The 20,687-nt window shown below is 39.9% G+C and overlaps 1 protein-coding gene across 1 annotated transcript in view; it reads right to left on the reverse strand.

The window, feature by feature from the left end:
• Positions 1-20,687, reverse strand: part of LOC124794644 (autophagy-related protein 2 homolog A) — a 496,478-nt gene that overhangs the window by 97,487 nt on the left and 378,304 nt on the right. Inside the window, exons 31-33 of the mRNA XM_047258162.1 lie at positions 3,030-3,255; positions 1,851-2,003; positions 1,621-1,742 (exon numbers count right to left, since the gene is read on the reverse strand). Of these exons, the coding sequence (XP_047114118.1) occupies positions 1,621-1,742; positions 1,851-2,003; positions 3,030-3,255 (501 nt within the window). The remainder of the gene's footprint in view (positions 1-1,620; positions 1,743-1,850; positions 2,004-3,029; positions 3,256-20,687) is intronic.

The raw sequence follows: 20,687 nt of genomic DNA on the forward strand, positions 1-20,687 counted from the left end.
TTGTCCTTTTGTGCAATGTGTCAGATATGATGAGTTTCTGTGTGTGAACAGTTATGTGAAACATCAGAATATGTTGTAATAGTGCAATAAAGTAATTCTTTCATATCTTGTTTTAAGGACAATAACAGTTTTTGCACGTTCTTGCTTCAAGTATATTGAATTTCACCTAGTCTAAAAATTTTGCCACTGAGTCCAAGCATTTATCTAATATTACTGGAATGACCAAAGGCAGGAGGAGAAACAGTGATTAGTAAGACTGGTTATTGTCCTGGAATTCAAACTGACCTATCAAGAAGTCAAGAAAGAGTAACTTCATAGCTACTGATGTATAGAAGGTAAGGTTGTTGATGTGCATTTCAAAGAGTAATGTATGCAACAGTAGGTTGGCGTCTATTGAGAAAATGAAATTAATGGATATCAGTCTTTAGATCTCCCACTCTTGTAAGGTTATTGTGGTCTATTAGCTGACAATGTTAATCAGCTGAGAGATGAATGCAACTAAGTAATTATAATATATTGATGAGAGCATTCAACTTTCTAACATGTGCATGCACGCACTTGCGCGCGCGCGCACACACACACACACACACACACACACACACACACACACACACACACACACACACACACACACACACACTTATAATTATACATGTTACTTTTAAACTCAAGAGAAATAAAAATAAATTGATAGAAAAGTCAATGGCAAATAATAGTTACATGTAGCTGATGATTCATTTATGAAAACAATTATAGAATTACATTCATGTAAAACACATTAAAATTCATCAGTACCATTTACAGGAATATGTGGAATCACACTAGTCACAGACATAAAAATAATTTCATGAGCACTAAAATCAAAGTTGTTGTTAATAACTTCCTACAACTTCCTTTTTGTTGCGCTGTAAAAAGTAAACAGCTAGAATATCAAAATTCAAATATTGAAACTATTTGTTGCCAACATCAGAACAATTACCCCCCCCCCCACATATGATCTTCTACATAAGACTTCTGTAATATACTTTTTACATCCTGCAACCCCTAATCACATTATCTACTCTATGACTCTTACTTTTAAGACTGGCTCTAATTCCAACCTGTCCCATGAATTCTGCCAATACCAAATATGACAATTCCACCCACATCACACTTTGTCAAAGAAAGGCCCTTTATAGCATGAATGTGATCTACTAATACAGCTGTAAGTTTTGGTGACCATTTCATAATCTCCAAGCAGCCAGTCAGAATTACAACCTTGTGCAAACTGTATTATTGAACCCAATATCAATTTGCTAGGCATGTTGTGGAAGATAACAATGGAGGTTTCAGAGCCTGTGTCACTGTGTGTATCATGTGTACACCACTGCCTCTACACTCCAGATATTACAACAGACTCATCTAGATGCTCTGCCCACTTCCTACATATCTCAGCTTAATTTAGCAAGGTTTCTCCATTCTTGGTATATGAGAATAAATAAATAAATAAATAAATAAAAGAGAACTGAAGAATGAACTTTGGCTAGGATTTCAAATGTTCTAGAACTTCTAATTGCTTCAACTTATGCCGAATAAAAAAAACTAATGAAAATGTTAAGTAAAACTTATTTAATTACTCACATAGCTGAACAAGAGCATGCATTGGTCCAACACCACCTAACAAACTTGGAAGCTGGTTCTTCTTTATGTCTTGCAACCATTCTGATAAAACAAATGCCAGCAGCTTGTCAAATCCAAGCAGTCTTCACATCACATGTCAAACAAGGAAAAGAGAGAGCATAGTTTTATGATAAAGGGTATGCTGATAAATAAATTTAAATTAAATATTCCTCACGAGAAGTTGTGCTTACCCATGTCTGTAAGATATCCTTTTCAATCGCAGTTCTGAAGAATTAAGCTGGCCTAATCCCATCAGAAGTCCCGCAAGAGGGCCATGTGTCATGTCAACATGTTTCCCATGGTAATCAAGACGAATGGGGACTTCTGGTGTGAATGTAAAACTCCTATAATGAAAAATATGTTTAAGTGCATAGAAATTTAATGATGTCATAGAAAGCACACTGACGTATCACAACATGAGATATGAATCAACAGCTAGGTTGAGTTAAACTTTCATGTCTGATTTTTACTTGCAGCATAGAGATGTTATTTACCACTGTGGCAGTCAGCTACAGGGAGTAGTACATTCTTATTACAGCAAAGGATTGCTTCTTCCACAACTACTAAACAAATAAAAAACAGAACTGTCATAGAGCATGCTCCATCAGCAGAAGTATTAAAATTAAGAAAATAGAGACAATTGTGGGAAAAGTGATGAATACCAAAACATGGCAAAGACCTGAGGCAACTCACCATACCATGTAACTGCATAAAGGAACCATTCATTTATAGTTATTTAGAGAAGTCAAGCAAAACCTACATCTGGATGGCCAAATGCAGATTTGAACCATCCTCCTCTTAAATATGAGCCCAAAGTGGTAACCACTGCACCACCTTGCTCAGTCCAAGACCCTGATCCCCGTGTCACACAATGCTTCACCACAGCAGTGTGTGGTGGTTGCTGAAGCTTTCAGAGAGCTTACAGTTGCAGGGAACTATTGGTACTCTCTAGTTCCCAGCCCCAAACCCCAGTTCAGGAACAATGGGTCTGCCAAACCCATACTCAGCCAGAAGACTGAACTTTCGTGCGTGCTTGATGTTTGGGAAAACAGAGGAGGCACGTGTGGCTTATCTGAATTTTGTCATGGCAAGAACTACCTGCTATCCCCTTTCCCTAACCCTCCCAAAAATGAACAGAAAATGTGCTAGTAATGGACCAAACAGAATTTTTAACTGAGGTCAATTAAGTAAAATTTTTGTTCCCAACAAAAATTAACAAAATTAACAGTGAAAGAAGATTTGAATGGAATGAAAATAGTGACTGATAGGACAGCTTTTCAACGTGAGTGATGGTCTGTTCTCTCAATAACTATTTAGTGCAGCTGTAAATCGACAGAGCCATTTAACAAGAAAATAATAAAACAGCTTACCGGAAGAATATTGGTGGAGGTGGGGGCCTGTTATCTATAGCAAAGCTGGGATTTACAGAGACCACTTTCTCTGACAGATATCTTCCTGGTTCATCTTCAAGTTGTATAAGTGGGGCCTGAGGCTCTGGCTTTGGCTCAGCACTGCTACCTTCAACATTCACAGTCATCACAGGTGCCTGGTGTGTCGGAGTGCTGTGTCTGGGTGTATGCCCCTGACTTCCATCATCTGCCAAGTATGAAAACAAACGAGTCATTATACAGTGATGTACTATAGTTTAACCATAAAGTAATAAGTGTGAAGAAAAATATTTTGTAGAGCTTCAGACCATACTGTTTACAGCAGAATTTCTTGCAAAGTAGTCTGCTTAAAAGCTGAAGCAAAACTATTTTGTAGTAACATTAATTTTCATTTTCTCATGAGAAATTCTTGAAAGGGGCAAAAAAAGACATTACAGCATGCCACTCAATATTAAGATCACATATGACTTCACTACACCTAAATGAAGTACAATTTGTCCTGTTTCATCAATTTACTCTTATTTGAAATTGCATGATTGATATCAACTAATCAGATGTATACATTTGTTCTAAATTATATTAAAATAAAAAATTCATACCCACTTATGACTTTTCATGAAGCAATCATGATGATAAACTTATAATAAGACAGTTGCTGTAGTCGCTGTATGTGGTGCACTGAATATCTAATGCTATTTATTCACAAGTATGAAAGTATTGAGAAAGTGAAGTGTTTTGTAATGTTCAAAAAGGTGCACAAACCGAATAAACAATTTCTTAGACCTTTTAGATCTGGCATTAAAATTTACATTTTGGTAACAATGTACAGTGACGATCAGCAAAAATTATCAACACATCATAACGTCAAAAAACAATTAAGACACTAAAGATGCTATTAATGGGGTCCAGTGTAATGATGAACAACACATTTCTGACAATGAGAGAAATTATTGACTAGAATGAGATCAGCATGGAATCTGCAGATATATTTTTACCAAAGGAAATCAATGATAGCAGGATTTTACACAATCTCTTCAACTGAAAAAATGTATTTTCAACACTTGTGAAGTTGACCAACAGAATCAGCACATTGGATGAAATCTGAAAGACTCAAAGGGATGTAGTGTATTACTGCACACAGTAGTGCAACTGTAAAGCTTTTCAGGATACAATAAGAGCCAAAACAGAATAGGAGTATTTCTATTACTACACAACAGCTGTGAGAGAAATGTTGGCTGGAGACAAGATCAGGGCAAGCCCATGGGCTAGCCTTAGGCAGGTAACAGACAACACAGAGAGTGTTGCTTAGAAATGTGATACAGAAGGAAGTTAAAGAAAATTACAAAATAACAAAGCATGCTCTCATGAACAGCTATGTTGCAACTCTGCTGTAGCTTGTGCGAACACAGAGCAGGATAAATTCTTTACAACAGCAGCAAAATCTCAGACTGTTGCTGCTAAAGGGAAGTTAATAAGAAGTGGTGGTGCCAGATTTTTGTTCTACACCCAGTTGTGAAATCTCAATTAGATGTAAAGCCTCTAGTCATTAAATTTGTAAAATCAAGCTTGAAGATGAGGTTATTGTAAATCCAGCTCAAATTTTGGAATGCTTCAATGAATTCTTCATTAATGTAGTTAAGTCAGATGTCAATGTTGCAGATGATAACAACAAAGTAGTCCCTTCAGACAAGATCAGACCTCTGAATGCCTCACAAGATTTAAAACACTGTCAGCAACAGAAGTAAAAAATATTATATTAACACTGAAAAACCCAAACTCTGCAGGTTGGGGTGGGATACTCACAAAAGTTACCAAATTTATGCATAAAATAATAGGACACCCACTGTCTAAAATAATAATCTTTTGAACATGGTTGTTTTCTAGAGATGCTAAAGTATGCCAAGGTAAAACCACGTTTCAAAAAAAGGGTCAAAATTATCATCCCATATCTGTTCTTCAAGTCCTGTCAAAAGTATTTGAAAAAGCAGCTACCATACAGAGTCAAAATTTTATTGAACAATATGGGATTATTTTGAAAAATCAATTTGGCTTTCAGCGTGGAAAAAGCACTATAGATGCAATTAAAAGTATGTTGACAAGGTTAGCACATTATTAGACAATAAAACTTAAGTTTCAGGATCTTTTGTGACCTCACAATAGCCTACGACACAGTAAATCATGCACTTATAATTTATAAACTTGACAGGTATGGAATTAGGGGTGGTGTTCTACACTGGCTTAATTCATACCTGTGCAGTAGGAAACAAAGAGTACTTTTCTCTACAAATGCAGCAAATTATTCTTCCAAATGCAAGACATTAGCACAAGGTGTCCCTCAAGGTTCTATCCTGGGGCTTATTTTGTTTTTATTATACATTAATGATCTATCAATCAATATAAATGCCCCATCAGTTTCATTTGCAGGTGACACAACTGTATTAATTGAGGAGCATGAGCCAGAAACTATCCCTGTCTGCATCATCAATAGAATGTTGTTTAGAAACATGGTTTCATCTCAGTCTTAATCTTGAACATCCCCAAAACCCATGTGATCCAGTTCAGAACAAAACAGTCAACATCCCACGATATTAAAATAAACCATAAAAATCAAAATCCAGAAGAAGTGGATTCTCAAAAATTTTAGAATTAAATCTACACATGAATTTCAATTGGAACAAACATGTGGAATATCTAGTAAACAAACTATGCAGCTTTGCATTTGCAGTTCCTTTCACCTTTTAAACAATCATTTCAGCTAGTTCTAATAACTTTCGCTTTATTTCCATTTCCGTTTTTCCCACATCACTGATAATTTTTAGCCGCTTCCCCCAGGTTTTAACGTCATTATTTCTTCACCAGACAATTGTTAGCCTCATTTTCATAATCTGCCACCACAAAACCACTCCTTTTAATATATTACACGCAGTTTTTTCAAAATTTTCCAGAATGTCTCTGTCCTTTAACGTGTTTTGGCGGCAACACAACCACCTAACCTTTGTGCACATTGTTGTCTACCAACCCAAGTCCAGCATAGCCCAGCTGTAACCAACACCTTTTCGCCTTTTTTCACACCAGATCTCCAGTTACTTTCCAGTTCACCTTTATCTCTCCCCATATATTTTTATTTTCATTTTCATTTCAGCCTCTTGTTACACTTTCCACCTTCTAATACCATGTCACCCTCACAACACCCCCACAACGACCCCATTAAGTTTTATTTACATTCCCTCCACAAAAATGCCTTCGCCCTAGCCAGATTACGCTCCCATATTCTATTTTCTCAGGCTTGTCTGACATTTGGCATTACTCCCAAAGGCTTCACACTTAAAGTTCCCATCTCTGGCTGCAACCCTTCCTTCCATCAGTCCCTACACCAGTTCCAAACTGAACAATCCATTGCTCTCACCCACCTAATCCTTCACCTACACATCAACTCAGCCAATGAACACACCCGTCAACTCCTATCCTTAATAAAAGTCCTTAATCTTTCCTCTCCCACATCCACACCGGCTGTTCAGAGCATCCTCCTACAGGCCAACCGTAAATTAGAACAGCATGCCACCCTCCACCTCAAAAAACTATCCAATCTCCTGGTTTCCCGCCTCCGGAAAGGCAACTCACTCACCCTTCACAACCTTTCCAGCAAACCTCAACCTCCTCTCATTGCACACAAACCCAGTCTCTCCCATCTACTCAATCTCCCACTTCCAGCTCCACTCCCTCCAAAACCTCAAAATTCCAGTCAACACAATCTCAAACCACAACACCCTAATTCAGTAGTTAACCTTTCCTCCAAACCTCTCTCCCAATCCGAAACCTCTGTCCTATCCAAAGGCCTCACCTTCACCCCACTCCCAGATTCAACCAAACAGCCCTCGTCAAAGATTTACTGTACTACACTCGTACTCTCTGCTGGAAATATCACTTTGCCATGAAGAAAAATGATCCTAATCCTACTCCTAATGATCCAACTTCCCAAGACACTATCCAAATTGAACCCTGCCTGGAACAGTTCCGTCCTCCGTCACAGCGGGACCCACTTCCTCTTCCTCAAAATCACCCTCTCCAAACCTTCCAGGAATTTCTGACTTCCAGCACTGCATCTCAATCCTTCTTAAAAAACCTTAATCCTACTCCCAACATCACCACTGCTGAAGCCCAGGCTATCCGTGATCTGAAGGCTGACCGATCCATCGTCATTCTTCCGGCGGACAAGGGTTCCATGACCGTGGTACTTGATCGTCGGGAGTATGTGGCTGAGGGACTGCGTCAGCTCTCAGACAACACCGCATACAAAGTTTGCCAAGGTAACCCCATTCCCGATGTCCAGGCGGAGCTTCAAGGAATCCTCAGAACCTTAGGCCCCCTGCAAAACCTTTCACCTGACTCCATCAACCTCCTGACCCCACCGACACCCCGCACCCCTACCTTCTACCTACTTCCTAAAATCCACAAACCCAATCATCCCGGCCACCCCATTGTAGCTGGTTACCAAGCCCCCACAGAACGTATCTCTGCCTACGTAGATCAACACCTTCAACCCATTACATGCAGTCTCCCATCCTTCATCAAAGACACGAACCACTTTCTCGAATGCCTGGAATCCTTACCCAATCTGTTACCCCCGGAAACCATTCTTGTAACCATTGATGCCACTTCCTTATACACAAATATTCCGCACGTCCAGGGCCTCGCTGCGATGGAGCATTTCCTTTCACACCGATCACCTGCCACCCTACCTAAAACCTCTTTCCTCATCACCTTAGCCAGCTTCATCCTGACCCAGAACTTCTTCACTTTTGAAGGCCAGACATACCAACAATTAAAGAGAACAGCCATGGGTACCAGGATGGCCCCCTCGTACGCCAACCTATTCATGAATCGCTTAGAGGAAGCCTTCTTGGTTACCCAGGCCTGCCAACCCAAAGTTTGGTACAGATTTATTGATGACATCTTCATGATCTGGACTCTCAGTGAAGAAGAACTCCAGAATTTCCTCTCCAACCTCAACTCCTTTGGTTCCATCAGATTCACCTGGTCCTACTCCAAATCTCATGCCACTTTCCTTGACGTTGACCTCCACCTGTCCAATGGCCAGCTTCACACGTCCGTCCACATCAAACCCACCAACAAGCAACAGTACCTCCATTATGACAGCTGCCACCCATTTCACATCAAACGGTCCCTTCCCTACAGCCTAGGTCTTCGTGGCAAACGAATCTGCTCCAGTCCGGAATCCCTGAACCATTACACCAACAACCTGACAACAGCTTTCGCATCCCGCAACTACCCTCCCGACCTGGTACAGAAGCAAATAACCAGAGCCACTTCCTCATCCCCTCAAACCCAGAATCCCCCACAGAAGAACCCCAAAAGTGCCCCACTTGTGACAGGATACTTTCCAGGACTGGACCAGACTCTGAATGTGGCTCTCCAGCAGGGATACGACTTCCTCAAATCCTGCCCTGAAATGAGATCCATCCTTCATGAAATACTCCCACTCCACCAAGAGTGTCTTTCTGCCGTCCACCTAACCTTTGTAACCTGTTAGTTCATCCCTATGAAATCCCCAAACCACCTTCCCTACTCTCTGGCTCCTATCCTTGTAACTGCCCCCGGTGTAAAACCTGTCCCATGCACCCTCCCACCACCACCTACTCCAGTCCTGTAACCCGGAAGGTGTACACGATCAAAGGCAGAGCCACATGTGAAAGCACCCACGTGATTTACCAACTGACCTGCCTACACTGTGATGCATTCTATGTGGGAATGACCAGCAACAAAGTGTCCATTCGCATGAATGGACACAGGCAGACAGTGTTTGTTGGTAATGAGGATCACCCTGTGGCTAAGCATGCCTTGGTGCACGGCCAGCACATCTTGGCACAGTGTTACACCGTCCGGGTTATCTGGATACTTCCCACCAACACCAACCTATCCGAACTCCGGAGATGGGAACTTGCTCCTCAATATATCCTCTCTTCCCGTTACTCACCAAGCCTCAATCTCCGCTAATTTCAAGTTGCCGCCAAGCATACCTCACCTGTCATTCAACATCGTCTTTGCCTCTGCACTTCCACCACGACTGACATCTCTGCCCAAACTCTTCGTCTTTAAATATGTCTGCTTGTGTCTGTATATGTGTGGATGGATATGTGTGTGTGTGCGCGAGTGTATACCCGTCCTTTTTTCCCCCTAAGGTAAGTCTTTCCGCTCCCGGGATTGAAATGACTCCTTACCCTCTCCCTTAAAACCCACATCCTTTCGTCTTTCCCTCTCCTTCCCTCTTTCCTGGCGAGGCAACAGTTTGTTGTGAAAGCTTGAATTTTGTGTGTATGTTTGTGTGTCTATCGACCTGCCAGCGCTTTCGTTCAGTAAGTCACATCATCTTTGTTTTTAGATATATTTTTCCCACGTGGAATGTTTCCCCCTAATATATATATATATATATATATATATATATATATATATATATATATATATATATATATATAAAAAATAGATGGAAACATTCCACGTGGGAAAAATATTACAAATGTCTGCTTGTGTCTGTGTATGTGCGGATGGATATATGTGTGTGTGTGTGTGTGTGTGTGTGTGTGTGTGTGTGTGTGTGTGTGTGTGTGTGTGTGTGTGTGTGCGAGTGTATACCTGTCCTTTTTCCCCCATAAGGTAAGTCTTTCCGCTCCCGTGATTGAAATGACTCCTTACGCTCTCCCTTAAAACCCACATCCTTTCGTCTTCCCCTCTCCTTCCCTCTTTCCTGACGAAGCAACCGTTGGTTGCGAAAGCTAGAATTTTGTGTGTATGTTTGTGTGTCTATCGACCTGCCAGCGCTTTTGTTTGGTAAGTCTCATCATCTTTTATATATATATATATATATATATATATATATAAAACAAAGATGATGTGACTTACCAAATGAAAGTGCTGGCAGGTCGATAGACACACAAACAAACACAAACACATACACAAAATTCAAGCTTTCGCAACAAACTGTTGCCTCATCAGGAAAGAGGGAAGGAGAGGGAAAGACGAAAGGATTTGCGTTTTAAGGGAGAGGGTAAGGAGTCATTCCAATCCTGGGAGCGGAAAGACTTACCTTAGGGGGGAAAAAAGGACAGGTATACACTCGCGCACACACACACATATCCATCTGCACATACACAGACACAAGCAGACATTTGTAAAGGCAAAGAGTTTGGGCAGAGATGTCAGTCGAGGCGGAAGTACAGAGGCAAAGATGTTGTTGAATGACAGGTGAGGTATGAGCGGCGGCAACTTGAAATTAGCGGAGGTTGAGGCCTGGCGGGTAACGAGAAGAGAGGATATACTGAAGTGCAAGTTCCCATCTCCGGAGTTCTGACAGGTTGGTGTTAGTGGGAAGTATCCAGATAACCCGGATGGTGTAACACTGTGCCAAGATTTGCTGGCCGTGCACCAAGGCATGTTTAGCCACAGGGTGATCCTCATTACCAACAAGCACTGTCTGCCTGTGTCCATTCATGCGAATGGACACTTTGTTGCTGGTCATTCCCACATAGAAAGCTTCACAGTGTAGGCAGGTCAGTTGGTAAATCATGTGGGTGCTTTCACACGTGGCTCTGCCTTTGATTGTGTACACCTTCCAGGTTACAGGACTGGAGTAGGTGGTGGTGGTGGTGGGAGGGTGCATGGGACAGGTTTTACACCGGGGGCGGTTACAAGGGTAGGAGCCAGAGGGTAGGGAAGGTGGTTTGGGGATTTCATAGGGATGAACTAAGAGGTTATGAAGGTTAGGTGGACGGCGGAAAGACACTCTTGGTGGAGTGGGAGTATTTCATGAAGGATAAATAGGTTGGCGTACGAGGGGGCCATCCTGATACCTATGGCTATTCCCTTTAATTGTTGGTATGTCTGGCCTTCGAAAGTGAAGAAGTTGTGTGTCAGGATGAAGCTGGCTAAGGAAATGAGGAAAGAGGTTTTAGGTAGGGTGGCAGGTGATCGGCAGATGGCATCCAACTGTGACAAAGCAAGTGGAGTCTTTCCATCTGTCAGGTTTTTCTACTCCCAAAATGAACCAATTTCTTTTGTTGATTTTTATCCGATTTCTAACAGATTTACCTGTTGATATGTGACACATACTTGGAAATCTCAGGTTCCTGTTTGGACTGAATTTCACTGGAATTTTTTATCCGTGTTCTCATTTCAAGTGCTCCAATTCCATCTGTGTAATTAATTTTCATTATGCACTGTTAATTAAAATTTACAGTGAACTGAAGCTAGCACAACAGTTTGCTACACAAAAACCCTTGAGCTAACACATACATTTGAGGGAAGTGACCTACACAGTTTGCAAGTTAAGCATTCACACTTACCTGTAAACTATTTTAAATTACCTAAAATTACACTAAGCAGATTCAAAAGGATGTAGGTTGCAGTAGGTACTGGGAGATGAAGGAGCTTGTACAGGATAGAGTAGCATTGAGAGCTGCATCAAACCAGTCTCAGGACTGAAGACGAAAACAACAACAACAACAACAACAAAATTAATTATGTTCTCCAATAATTAAACTTGAAGTTCTAGAGCAGTACTATTTTCCATCATAGATTTTGTCAAAACAGCTATTCAATTTAGACTGTGACTAAATGCTTTTGTTGCCCTAATTTTTCTGTACAGTTTGACAAACACCATTAACTGATTAACTTACTAATAAATAAAGTCATGTAATTCACTTTGATTTAAAGTATCAAACAACCAAAAGTGCAGGGTCAAGTAACAATTTATCTATCCAATTACATTATATTTTTAAATTATCTATCCGATTAGATTATATTTTCAAACTATCTATCCAATTACAGTATATTTTCAAACTTATCTATCCAGTTACATTATATTTTCAAAAATTGATTATTTTTGTTGAAGTATTATGTAAAAGATAGACTGCTACTCAACATACAGAGGAAATGCTGAGTTGCAGACAGGCACAGTGAAAAGACTGCTATACATTTTAGTTTTTGGCCCAAAGAGCCTTCTGCTTAAGTAGGAAACACACCCATTCTCACAAGCATAACTCACACACACATGGCCACTGTCTCTGGCCACTGTGTGGAGCACACTTGTGAATGCAGCAGCAGACAGCTATATATCTCCTGTGTACGAGAAGTTATTCAGAACTTGAGAAAGCCTTTGATAAACTAATAAACAGGTTTGTTTACACAGTTTATGTATTACACATAATTAATGTGTGTTCTTCCTGTGACTAATTATTCTGAACGCTTGGTGTGTGTGTGTTTACGGGCACTCAACAGTGAGGTTATCAGTGCCCTTACACACATTAAAAGAAACGAATCAGAATGCTCGGTCTGATAAATAATGGTACACAAAGCTACCAAACATAATTCATTTAACAAAAGAAGCAAAAATGTTATTACTGTGAATCAAAAATTGATATGACTGAGACAGAACAATATCACAAATGACCTGTATATTTCACTCAGCATATAACTCAAGATCAATTCGCACTGGATGTAAACTGAATGAAATGGGACAGAAGGCGACAGTGCTGTCGAAAGATGGCATGTTCAACACAGCTTCACTTTCCTTAGCCCAGTACCAGAAGGTGAAAATGAGATTACGAGATACCATCTGCGATACAAAATATTGCTATATAGTGTCATTCTTAATGAAGAAGCAGTGATAAAGTTTATTAATGGCCAAAGTAAAATTCATAACAAATATTCTTCACAAGGTTTGTAGGGTAAACTGCCGAGACATGAAACCACAGGGAGTGTGTCATCCAAACATTTCAAAACATCGATATTTTAAATTGAATCTTCCAAGTTACCTGCCAATAGTTTCATTATATTTTGTACAAAAGGCCTATTTCGCTGGTATTTCCACTGTCAAGTACACTTGTGAACATTACAGCTGGTAAATTTCATTTACTTCTGTGATATTTGTATGCAGAGTTAGTTGTGCGCGTCTAGCTGGGTGAGATGAACATATTGCAGCCTAAGGAATCCATTAGTCATTTGTTGCTGTTTTTATAAGGTTAAAATAAAGTAACATACAGTAATTTGACAGCCACTTGATGAATCCTGATGATGCTGTACGTTTACAATGGGGTTATAGCTCATCACTGGTATTATTTGAGTTACAGATAATTTAGTTGTTTGTGTAATCTTTGATAAAAAAAATAATCAAACAAAGATTACACAAACAATTCAATTATTTGTAACTCAAAAAATACTGCTGACTAGCTATGGTCCATTTGTCAACATACAGCATCATTAAGAACTGTAACTAGCTATCATATTACTACATGACTTAATATTCTTCTTCTTCTGATTCCTATCTGTTCCAGGTGTTGGCAATAACCATCTTGGCAGTGCTTTTCCTGTAACTTGCAGCTCTAAATAGCTCTGTAGATGTTTTAGAGGTCTACGTTATGATGTTCTTAAGCCAGGAAATTCTTCTCCGGCCAACTCTTCTTTTCCCTGGTATTTTTCCTTGCAGGATGGTCTGGAGGAGATGGTATCTGTTGTTGTTCCGCATGATGTGTCCCAGGTAATGGATCTTTCTTGCTTTCATGGTGGCCAGTAATTCCTTCTGTTTCTTCATTCCTCGTAGAAGCTCGACATTTGTGACATGCGCTGTCCAAGGTATTCTTAACATTCTCCTGTACAGCCGCATCTCAAAAGCCTCCAGACACTTACCCAACGATTCTGTCAGAGTTCATGTTTCAAACCCATAGAAGAGGGTGGAAAATACGCAGCAGCATAGAAGTCTGATCTTCATCGTCATTGCTAAGCCATGATTCTTGAAAACATTGGTCATCTTATTGAAGACAGCTCTGGCTTTTCTGATTCGAGTTCTCACCTAGGTCATTTATTGTAGTGCCAAGATACGTGTATTTAGATACTTGCTCTATGTGATTTCGGCCTATCTTAATGTGACATGCAGGGACTCTGTTTTTACTGATTATCATTGCTTTCGTTTTTTGAGGGTTGACATCTAGACCACATTCAGGGCCTTTTTGTGCAAGTCTATCGATAAGGTAGTGCAAACTATCCTCACTATCAGAAAATATTACTGTGTCATCAGCATATCGGATGTTGTTGATATATTCTCCGTTTTAGAGCACTCTCATCTCTACTTCATCAAGAGCTTCCTTAAAGATGTGCTTTGAATAGATGTTGAAAATCGGTGGGGATAATATACAATCCTGCCTTACACCTCATAGAATGTCTATGTCTTCCTGTATTTTCTCTGTCCAGCCTCACAGAAGCTGGCTGGTTCCAATATAGGTTCACAATTATACATAGGTCTTTATCATCCGAACCAATGCTTCTTAAAATGTCAACAATCTTCTGGTGTTTTACTCTGTTGAAAGCCTTTTGATAACAAATAAAGCAGGCATAGATGTCACAATTCATGTCTCTGCACTTTTGAATAGCACCTGGACACCAAATTATGCTTCACACATGCCAAATGCATTTTTGAAATCAAACTGTGTAGAAGAAATTTGTTCTTCACAGCTCTTGTAAATTCTTTGGTGAATGACCCTCAGAAAAATCTTTAGCATGTGACTCACGAGGCTGATGGCCCTATATTCACCACAAGTCTTACCTTTGAGCTTTCTGGGCAATGTAATAAATTCCCATTTAAGCCATTCCTGTGGAATATTACCAGAGTCGTAGATGTCACTGAATATTGTAGTAAACTATTTTAAATTATCCTCACAGAGCAGCTTGAGAATTTCGGCATTCACATTGTCGGGACCAAGTGATTTACCATCTTTCATTCCATTTATCACAGTTTGTACTTCTTATAGCACAATTCTAGGCCCTGTTTTGCAATATATTTGAGGAAGTTCTGGAAGGTTGTCACAAAAAAGTTGTCCTATGTATGTTTTCCATGTTTCTTTCAGCATATCTTGTCCAACTATTATTTTTCCTTCATTATTCACCAACCTGTTTCCTGTTCTTTTTCTGTAATTTCCTGTCACTTCCCTGACTTTTTTATGAATGTTGAAACTATCATGCTTCCATTGTAATTTCTTTAATTCATTGCACTGTTCCAGTATTTCTTTTTCCTTTTCTTCTCGTATCTGTTTCCTGATCTCCTTGTTGATATTCTTGTATTCATCAGGATTACTTTTCACTTCCCTCCTTCTACCCATCATTTTAAGTATCTCTTCAGTCATCCATGACTTCATCTTGGCGACATTGGATTTCAGGTGTTGTTCTTTAACTGATTCCACTAATGAGTTTATCTTTTTAATTTTCTCTTCAGTGCACAAGCTACCTGACAGAGACTTTAGTTCATTATTAAGATAGACTCTTGCATTTTCTCCTATTAAAGATTCTTTTAGTTTGTGGATTTCATACATTTTGACTTTTTTCTTTTGAACTCTCTTCATTCCAATTTTAAAGACACCAACTAGGGGAACGTGGTCTGAGTTAATCTCAGCACCTGGATAGATTTTCATTGAGAGACAGCAGTTTCTATATCTTTGATTTATCAAGACACAATCAATCTCACTCTGGGTAATATTTTCGTCTGAATCTCTTGGGGACTTCCAGGTGTAGAGATGTCTTGGCATTAGTGTGAAGAATGTGTTAATTATTAAGAATCTCCACTCTCCTGCAAATGCACTGAATAGTTCGCCTCTCTCATTCCTTTGAACAAGTCCATAGCGACCTATAATGTTGCCTTTGGATCCCCTTCCTACTTTGGCATTAAAATCTCCCATAATTATGGTAAGATCCTTCGTCAGTAGTTGTTGCAAAACACCTGAGATTTGGGAATAAAATTCTGCAACTTCTTCATCACTATGGTCTGTTGTTGGAGTGTAGACCTGACTAATGTTCAGTTGTGTGGTAGAGCACTTATTTGGAGTAACATCACACTCTCTGAAACAGGTACACAATTGGTGACACATTCTGCGATTGCTTTCGATACTGTGAATCCTACTCCAGACTTATACTGTCCATTAGATGTTCCTGAGTAGTAAATTCTGTGTTCATTGATGTTACAAGAACCTGAACTTGGGCATCGCATTTCACTAATGCCCATGATGTTAATGCTCATTCTTTCCATTTCTTGGAATGCATTGTCGATTTTTCCAGCCTGAGCCATTGTCTTCACATTCCATATCTTTTATACTATCTTTCAATGATAATCTCTCCATTGTGACAACGTTGCTCAAAACTGTCCCCCCTCCCCCGGAGATCCGATTGGTGGACTTGAAACTCTGGAATATTTAGTTTTGAACACAACCATGATGTGTAACTAGAGAAATCCATAGGAACTTTAATGTGGTGGTTTCTCATTGCCTTCCACATTCTGATGCTGTTGATCAATTTGGTTCTTCCGCCTTCAGGGATGATTTCTCATCCGAAAGACAATAGAGTGCCCTATCCTTTACCCACTCATCCGCCCTCCAAGGAGGGCATTGGCACTTGGTCGAAGGGGACCACTTATACTGATGGTCACTTGGTTTGGATGCAGTTTGACATCATGCCTGGGACACAACCATACTTTATATTACAACCATACAAAAACAACAACTGACAAAAGGATTCACCAATGATGCGATATACACATGTTGCCCAGCGAGACATACAGTAATAAGCCAAAACATTATGACCACTGCCCAATTCGATGCTGGATGCCGCTTGGTGGCATAGCAGGCACGTGACATGGTAACAAAAGTATGCAAGCAGAGCAGACACTGATGGGGGATCACCCTAGCAAAGATATGGACTGGAAATGGGAAAATCCATTGAGATAAGTGACTCTGACAAAGGGCAGATTATTATTATGCAGAGCCTGTGTACGAGTATCTCAAAACTGGTAAAGCTAGTCAAATGTACATGTGCTAAAGTCGTGAGCATCTACAGAAAGAGGTAGAAGGGCAGTGAAACTACCAGTAGACGCTAAATGGTTGGACATCCATGACTATTCACAGAACATCTACATCTAGATAGATGCTCTGCAAGCGACCATATGATGCATGGTACCCTGTACCACTACTAGTCACTTACTTTCCTGCTCCACTTGCGAACAGAGCAAGGGAAAAACGACAGTCTATATACCTCCTTATAAGCCCTCATTTCTCGTATCTTACCTACATGAACCTTACGTGAATGTATGTTAGTGGCAGTAGAATCATTCAGCAGTCAGCTTCAGATGCCAGTTCTCTTAATTTTCTAAGTAGTGTTTCTCAAAATGAACATCGCCTTCCCTTGTGAGATGCCCATTTGAGTCCCCAAAGCATCTCTATAACACTTACGTGTTGTTTGAGCCAGGATTAAAGAACATAAACGACATTGCAAGTTGGGGCACATGGAGAAATTAGCTGTAGTAGAGCACGCGCTGTTTGAGACTGACCATGTAGTAAAATTGCCTGACACGAAAGTTCTGGCTGTAGAGAAGAACTATCACACCCACCTGTTCAGAGAAGCTGTAGAAATACACAAACATGTGAACAGCTTCAACAAGAAAAAGGAAAGCCTCAACGTAAATGGATCCTGGCTTCCTGTGCTGCAGCGAACGACCATTGCAGGTAGCAAGAGAGCTGCACCGGAAATGACCGCGGAGAAGCCCTTGGATACTGGCACACCAGGTACATATAGTTTGGAGCTGCGAGCTCCACCCCAGTCCACCACCAGCATTGTAGGATGAAACTTTGACAATGCCAGCCACTCATGCTGGTGAAACGTCAGAAAAATTATCAGATGAACGTTGGCCGAAGAACCCGAGACAGAAGCCAACAGGCAGTTTGTCAACAAGTGGCCAGGAAAGCCTTAACAATTTTGTATTATTCCATGTACTCATATGTTAATTAACAACCTGCAATGGGGCTCTGTGTCAAATGCTTTCTGAAAAATGTAGAAATATGGAATCTGCCTGTAGCCCTTCATCCATATTTCACAGTATGTCGTGTGAGAGAAGGGCAAGCACGGTTTTGCACAAGTGATGCTTTCTAAAACTGTACTGTTCATGGACATATGATTCTCAGTCTCAAGAAAATTTATTTTATTCGAACTGAGAATATGTTCAAGGATTATGCAGCAAACCGAATTTAGGAATATTGGTCTATAATTTTGTGAGGTTTGAAGGCTTGTCTGCTCTGTAAAGTAGGATAGATGGCGGTCTGTGGCATCTTTGCCAAAAGAGCACAATTCTGCTGCATGCTTAAGTGTTTTGCAGCACACCGTTCATCATACATTGTTGAACATGGAGCTCTGCATCAGACCACCCTTGTGTGTTTACATGTTGACCCAATGACATTGTCAATTATGATTGCAGTGAGCATGAGACCATCGGGATTTGACCATTGATCAATGGAAACGTGTCTGTTTGGATGAATAGCATTTTTGCTACACTAGGTCAATGGTTGTCTCCACAAATGCCATCATCGAGGTGAATAGCGACTTGAAAAGAGCAGCACACCACAGATGCAGGCTGGTGGGAGCAGTATTATGCTGCAGGAGACATTCTCCTGTGCTTGTGTGGATCCTGTGGCAGAAATCAAAAACATCCTGAGAGCTGCCAACCACCTGCATCCGTTTATGATTGATGTTTTCTTGGAGAAAGCAAAAAGCCACAGTGGTTTGAGGAGCATTATAGTGAACTCACATTGCTCAGTGACCAAATTTGCGTGATGTAAATCCTAAGGAACCCATGTGGGTCGCTATCAGGTGCCATCACCATGTAACCAAATCATTGGCTGTTACTCACACGAATTACATGATCTGTGCATAAGTTTCTAATGCCACACACCTCCACAAACCCACCAAAAAGCTTTTATGTCCCTTATATGCAGAATCAAGGATGTATTTTGTTGCAATGATGGACAAAGAAGGTATTAAGCTGGTGGTCATAATATTTTAGCTCATCAGTGACAGTACAGTTAACTCCAAATACAAATATCGCAAAAGGAAATGAAATATTCCAACTGTAATATACAAAGGTGTACTTGACAATGACAACCATGTCAAAATAGGCCAGATGTACCAGATATTGTAAAAATATTAGCAGCTTAAAATGTCATATTACAACATGTTTCATGTTGTGAAAAAATAAATCCCCCCCCCCAAAGGACTAAGTCTTGACATGGTGGGGAAATAGATACAAATTTCAGACAGAACAATGCTAGGTACATCTGCAGAGTTTTCAAAGAAGAATCAACAGGTTACAAGCCGATGAGCCTAAACTTCAAAGAGTCAACAGGCAAACTGATTACCAATGACAAAGACAACTGTGAGTTGCTAGCAAAATACTTAAAAAATTTCCTCAATTGCGAGGAACCAACACAGCGATAAATTTTCACACAGCCTCAAAAGGAATACCCATCTTCAGAACCACCATCTCTGCATCAAATTGAACAATACATTGGCCAGCTGGAAAACAACAGAGCCCCAGATGAAGGCAGCATATTAGCTGAGATGTGGAAACTGGGGGGGAAGCAGGCAGCTGAAACCATTTATGAGGTTATTAAAGATTGCTGAGAGAAAAAAAGAATACCAGATGGCTGAAAACAAGCCATTACCCATCTGCTACACGAGAAGAGTAACAGGACAGACACCAACAATTACTGAGGCATATCTCTACGTCTAGTCACCTACAAAATTGTGTCCAAAGCTCTACTGAATAAGACAGAAGATCAAGTAGAACACACAAATGGCAAGTACCAAGCATGATCCAGAAAAAATAGATTTTGTCGAGAGCAAATCTGTATTATAAAAACTATCTTCAGGATCAGAACAAAGCGGAACTTTAACACAGTCCTTACATTCATTGAGTTAAAAAAAAAAGCGTACGATTCTGTAAACAGACAGAGAGTATTTCTAACACTGGAAGAAGCAGCTATCAACAAAACCACCAAACAATTAGTCAAACAGGCACTCGCAGACACAACTATAAAAATTATATTTCTAGGGGGAGTTACTGAACCCTTCAGAATCAACACAGGTGTTTGACACCAATTCTCCTCAATCTGGTCTTAGACAAGGTCATAAGAGAGTTGGATACAGAACTACAAGAGAAAAATATTGAAGGAATCCATTTAGGACAAGGAAGAGGAAGAATTGATGTGAAATGTCTCAATTTTGTTGATGATATTGCTTTAATTTCTAAGGACAAAACAGATGCACAGATAATGATAGAAACACTTTACAAAATTGCAACTGAAACCGGATTACTAATATCATAAGAGAAAACAGAATACATAGAACATAAATACAATAGAGAAAAACATATACAAACACAATACGGAAACAGCAAAAGTTTGATAAGTTTAAGTATTTAAGGAGAATAGATAGAATCCAGTGGGTTAGATAACACCACAAGTTAGGAAAGATCGAATAAAATGGAATTAGCATACAAACTCACCAAAAACTGATATAATAAAATATCAGTATCATTACAGGCAAAAATTAAACACTATGCAACAGTGATTAAGCTGGAAGCACTTTATGGACCTGAATGCCTAACACTGAATAAAAGAGGCGAACTAGAAGAACTGGAAAATAAATAAAGGAAAACACTCAGAAAAATTTTAGGACCACAAAAGAACTAAGATAACAACTGGACAAAGAGAAGAAACTATGATCTATACAGAAACACAGAAACAATCACAGACAAAATAA

This window comes from Schistocerca piceifrons, chromosome 4 (assembly GCF_021461385.2).
Source record: "Schistocerca piceifrons isolate TAMUIC-IGC-003096 chromosome 4, iqSchPice1.1, whole genome shotgun sequence".
Lineage (NCBI taxonomy): Eukaryota > Metazoa > Arthropoda > Insecta > Orthoptera > Acrididae > Schistocerca > Schistocerca piceifrons.